This window comes from Sceloporus undulatus, chromosome 9, assembly GCF_019175285.1.
Source record: "Sceloporus undulatus isolate JIND9_A2432 ecotype Alabama chromosome 9, SceUnd_v1.1, whole genome shotgun sequence".
Taxonomy (NCBI): Eukaryota; Metazoa; Chordata; class Lepidosauria; order Squamata; family Phrynosomatidae; genus Sceloporus; species Sceloporus undulatus.
Genome location: NC_056530.1, coordinates 32,501,917 through 32,507,683, shown reverse-complemented (window position 1 = coordinate 32,507,683; position 5,767 = coordinate 32,501,917). Strand labels below are relative to the sequence as shown.

The window sequence follows — 5,767 nt, the reverse complement described above, 5'->3', positions numbered from 1 at the left end:
CAAGTTCCTTCTCTGAAGCTGAGAGAGTGTGACTTGCCCAAGGTCCAGGGTGACCAGGTGTCCTAACTGCAAGAGAGGACAAGGGACCACTAAATGGAGGCCATTCCAGAAAAACAGAAGCTACTGCAAACACTCCTATAAATAGACATTTATGCTTCTTGGTCAGGTTCAAAATGGAGGACATTTTGGAATTGGAGCAAAGGGGGAAATGGAGGACATGTCCTGGAAAAGGAGGACGCCCAGGTGTCCTAACAGCTAAGGAAGACTTGATACCATAAAATGGAAGGCATTCAAGAAAAAGGGAGGACGTTACACTCACATAAATACCAATAGACACTTCTTAGTCTTGCTCGACATAGAGGAAATAATAATAATAATGATAAATACAATAGCACAACAGTAACAATAAAATACATAATACATATAAAACCAATTCTGGATGCCTGGTCACCCACAGGGTCCTGATCACAAAGGAGGACAAGGCACCACAAAATGGAGGACAACGAGGGGGGAAGGGAGGACATGACACAATAAAAGTTTTAAAAAACACTCATATAAATGTAAATTCATACTTAGCTATGCTTGCTCAAAATGGAGGACATTGGGGATCTCTTCCTGGATAGAAAGCTAAAATGGAGGACAGGTCCTAGAAAAGGAGGACGACTGGTCACCCGCAGGTCCTAACTACAAAATGGAGGACATTAGAGGAAAACAGGGAGGACATGACACAATGAAAGTTTAAAAAACACTCATATAAATGTATATTCATACTTAGCCATGCTCAAAATGGAGGACACTGGGGATCTCTTCCTGGGCAGAAAGCTGAAATGGAGGACATATTATCTTGGCTGAGAGAGTGTGACTTGCCCAAGCTGACTGCCCTGAGCCATAATAACCTCTGCATCGGTTTTTTCAGGTGGCTTCTTGGAGAAATAAAACAAACCTTTCCCGTTCTTCCTCCATTCAAACTCCAAAAAGAGGTCGGGGGTCATTGAGGGAGGTTTGTTTTGAAAGCGGAACTGTGTTGCGCTGGGGTCTAGTTTCCGGGGGGACCAAAAACAACACCGGACACAGAGACCGGAAGTGTGTAGAAAAGGCCGCCGGAAGTGAGGCTAAAGGGGGCGTATGAAATCCGCGTGGCGGAAGTGGTCCGTCCCTGCCTGACTCCGACTTGCGGCAGCCGAGAAGATGAAGCTCTTGACCCACAACATGCTCTCTTCCCACGTAAAAGGGGTCCCGCCCGGCGGAGGGTTCCCCCTCCGCATCCAGGTAGCAAGAACCGCCTGAAGGAGGGAAGGAAGGGAGCAGGGGCTCCAGGCACACTACTAAAACAGTGGGCCCCCAAACTGTGCCCTTTAAGAGTATTTTGGACTACATCGCCCCGAAGCCTCAGCCATGTTGGCCAACAGCCTGGGGTCCTGGGAGACGTAGTTCAACATTCACTTAAAGGGCATAGTTTGGGGCCCACTAATCTAATTTAATAGTCTCCAAAGTAAGAGATTTTGGACTACATCTCCCAGAAGCCTCAGCCATGTTGGCCAATAGCTTGGGATTCTGGGAGCTGAAGTCCAAAAGCTCCTTAAAGGGCACAGTTTGGGAACCACAGTTCAAAGGGACAGCACCTGCTGGAACCATACTTGCCCACAGAGATAAAAGCACCTGAGGAAGTAGGCTGAAGTCTGGGAAAGCTCATGCTCCCAATTTGTTTCTTTCAGTCTGTCTCAAAAGGGGCTCCGAGATCTCTCTACCTACTGACTCTACTACAGACTAACATGGCTATAGGTTTGGATTGCCCACAGAGACTCATTGCAGAATACTTGCCTATGGGGAAATATTGGGATATGTTTCCCTATGGGCAAATAAGTCCCAGTATTTCCCTATGGGCAAGTAGTGGCCATTCTTTTCCTATGGGCATATAATTCCCAATATGTCCCTCTGGGTAAGTGTTCTCCAGTGTTTCCTTATGGGCAAGTAATTGCCAATATTTCCCCATGGGCAAGTATTCTCCAATGTTTCCCTATGAGCAAGTATTCTGCAATGATTTTCTATGAGCAAGTATTCCCCAGTGTTTCCCTATGGGCAAATATCCCCCAATGTCTCCCTATGGGCAAGTGTTCTCCAGTGTTTCCTTATGGGCAAGTAATTCCCAATATTTCCCTATGGGCAAATAATTCCCAATGTTTCCTTATGGACAGGCATTCTCCATTGTTTCCCTATGGGCAAGTATTCTCCAAAGATTCTCTATGGGCAAGTGTGGGTTTCCTATAGGCAAGTACTATCATTTGTTTTAGTACATCTTAGTGAGAAGGACCTTTTCTGCAGCACCTTCCATCTTGGCTGGCTCATTAGAATAATAGCAGAGAATATTTCATTAGACAATTCTCATTGTCTTTTGCAAGTTTCTTCAGAAGGGGTTTGCTGTCGCCATCCTCTGAGGCTGAGAGAGTGTGACTTGCCCAAGTTCCCATGTGTGTTATGTGCCTTCAAGTAATTTCCTGTTTATGGTGACTCTAAGGCAACCCTATCATGGAGCTATCTAGGCCAAAAGGTTTGCCCTTGCCTTCCTCTGAGCCTGAGAAAGTGAGACTTCCTATTATTGTTGTATGCTCTCAAGTCATTTCCGACTTATGGCGACCCTAAAGGGAGCTTGCCATGGGGTTTTCTTGGCAAGTTTCTTCAGAGATGGTTTGCTGTTACCTTGGACAAGTAGCACTCTCTCAGTCTCAGAGGAAGGCAAAGAAAAATCTTGCCAAGAAAACCCAATGATGAGGTTGCCATAAGTTGAAAATGATTTAGAGGCACACAACAACAGCAGATACTTCCACTGCTCTTCTCTTCTTTTTTGCAGCTCCTTGAGAAGGAAGTATTTGGTCCTTCCCGCAAATTCACGTTTTTCCCCCTCTGTTTTATTCAAACAGGCCACAGAAGTGAAAGTGAGCAATGTAGATTTCAATCCAGAGTTCACTGCGCGGATGGTGCCCAAAGTGGAATGGGGAGCCCTGGTGGAAGCAGCAGAGAGTGTGAGTAATCACAGTGGGATGGAGAAGAAGGGAAATGAAGAATAGTGCCATTGTATTCTACTTTGGTCAGGCCTCACCTGGAATCCTGTGTCCAGTTCTGGGCATCACAGTTCAAAAAGGATGTTGAGAAGCTGGAGCGTGTCCAGAGGAGGAAAAGCAGAATGGTGAAGGGTCTGCAAATCGTGCCCTATGAGGAGAGACTTAGGAAGCTGGGTATATTTAGCTTGGGGAAGAGATGGTTAAGAGGTGATATGATAGCCTTGTTTAAGTATCTGAAGGGGCTTCATACTGAAGATGGAACAAGTTTGTTTTCTGCTATCCCAGAGAATCAGACATGGAACAATGGATGCAAGCTACAGGAAAAGATTCCACCTAAACATTAGGAGGAGCGTCCTGATAGTCAGAGCTGTTCGACAGAGGACTATTTTGCCTCAGGGTGTGGTGGAGTCTCCTTCTTTGGAGGTCTTTAAACAGAGGCTGGGTGGCCATCTATTAGGGGTGTTTTGACTGTGAGTTCCAGAATGTCAGGGGGGGTGGACTGGATGGCCTTTGTGGTTTCTTCCAATTCTGTGATACAGTGACTTGAACAAGACAGTCTCTGCTTGTAGGCTTGCAATTGAAAAAAGATGGTCAAAAGAGGGAAAAGGGATGGAAAGAAGTGGAGTAGCAAGTAGTCTTTCAGCCTTTCTGGTGAAAGGGCCCTCGTTCCCATGACACCTCCATCTAACATGTAAAGCAGAGGATTTTTTCTTGTGTGTCTGCTGAAGGTAACATCTCTTTTGGGAGAGGTGTACATTGCAGCAGTGGGTAGAGCTTTCTTTCTCTTTCTCCTACCTCTTTCTCTCTCTTGCTTTCTTCCTGCCAGCAGGATATTGGGGAAAAAGAAAAAAACATCACTCTTGCCAGCAGTCTGAACAGATTACTTGCAGAGACTTTGAAATTAAGGTGTCCCTAGTGTTAGATTGTTTGCTCTGGTTCAGCATGGGGAAATAAGTCAAAGTCTGGAGTGCCCATAAAGTGACTGATGGAGATGACATTACTCTCCACTGAGAGTGAAAAAATCATGATTGAAGAGCTGGGAAATGCAAGACAGAGGCTGAGTTGTAGAAAGATTGACTTAATCAGGGATTGCATGCTGTGTGGCCATGCTCTGTAGCCAGTTTTTTCATCAACCAAATGCCATTGTGAAGCTGCCCCGGGCTAACATTTCCAGCATCTGTGTTTTGAGACATACAAACCATGTGATCTGCACTTCTTTTGCAGTTGGGTCATCGGTCAGACCTGCCTGCGGAGCCCATCCCTGACTATGAGAGCAATGAAGATTTTCTTCGGAAAGTACATCATGTGTTGATGGAGGTAAGCAGTCCCTTTGATGCTTCAGTTCATGTTTGTGGGCCTTTCTGGGCCACTAGCACATATTTGGGGATATATTGAGGCAAAAAGATTTAAATTGCAAAATTTCATTTTGATCCCTGAGGGGTCAAGGGGTCTCCAAATATGTGGAAATGTCTTCTACTTCCCCTGGATATAATTTTAGGCTGTTTTTGGTAGCCATGGTTGTTGCAGCAAGAACAGCTAAGTCTTGTAGCACTTTAACCAATTTATGATGGCAAACACTTTCACAGACCTGAGTCCCCTTCATCAAATCTTTATTTTGGCTTTCTTCTTTTGTAGGTGGAGGTGATGGAAGGTGTACTGAAATGTCCAGACACTGGGCGTGAGTTTCCCATCACAAAGGGAATCCCTAACATGTTGCTGAGTGAAGAGGAGACATGAACAATTTTGTGTTCAAGAAGCCGGGAGAAGGAAGTCTTTGGGGACCTGTTTGTTGGGAAGGGTAAACCCCTTCATTTTTCTTTAAGGGAGAGATGTTTTAAACAAACCGCAGGTAGTGTTTTGTTTCTTTGTATGTGTGTAAATAAATGTTAAGTTCTTAGGGTATCTGGAGTGTTCACTTTAACTCTATGGTACTGCATTTGTCTTTCACCTTGTTGTCAAAGTCAGCTGTTGCTCCTTGCTCCCAAAGACAGGAGGACATGTGGAGAAACAGCATGAGTGGGAAACTAAGAGCTTTGGGCTGTGGCCTGAACTGCAGACATCTGCTTTTTTTACTACTAGAAGCAATTTGGGATGCTTTGAAATATATATGGCCGAAACTCCAGTTTTATTAGCCAAGGACATATACTCCAGAAAGGGTTATTTCAGTCCATTTGGGAAGCTAAGAAGAAGGTGTATTGCATTGTATTATACTCCATCTTTTCTTCAGGGTGCTCAAAGCAGCATACATAACCCTTCCATTCCTGATTTTAGAACAATTTTGTAAGGTGGGGGGGGGGGGCAAGTTGTGAGATAAGTATTGACCCAATGCTACCCAATGAGCCTACTTGCTTGCTGGGGATTTTAACCTGGTTTGTCCAGCCTTCTAGTCACTATGAGACTGACTCATGTCTCCTGTTTTCAGCTTGCTTTGTGAAATAGGTAGAATATTTCCCCATTTCCTCTTCCTGCATTAGACCAAAACCTCTAGGCCAGGGGTGGGGGACATGTTGCCCTCTAGCTGTTAAGACAGAAACTCCCATGTTCCCCTATTGTTTAGGGCTTATGGGAATTGCAAATCAGCTGGAGGGCCACACATTCCTCACCTTTGTTCTAGCCTAAACCTAGAAGAACAAGAAAATAAAGGAAAGGAAAGGGCACCACCTTCCACTTTGATTTGTATGTACACACAAGAAGACAAAAGCTAACAG

The 5,767-nt window shown here is 44.9% G+C and overlaps 1 protein-coding gene across 1 annotated transcript; it reads left to right on the top strand.

The window, feature by feature from the left end:
• The first annotated feature begins 1,111 nt into the window (after positions 1–1,111).
• TRMT112 (tRNA methyltransferase activator subunit 11-2) lies at positions 1,112–4,961 on the top strand. Its single transcript, XM_042440131.1, has 4 exons — positions 1,112–1,269; positions 2,919–3,020; positions 4,284–4,376; positions 4,695–4,961. Exons 1-4 carry the CDS (start codon positions 1,189–1,191, stop codon positions 4,794–4,796), a joined length of 378 nt encoding a protein of 125 aa, XP_042296065.1. The 5' UTR covers positions 1,112–1,188; the 3' UTR covers positions 4,797–4,961.
• Positions 4,962–5,767: the final 806 nt, after the last annotated feature.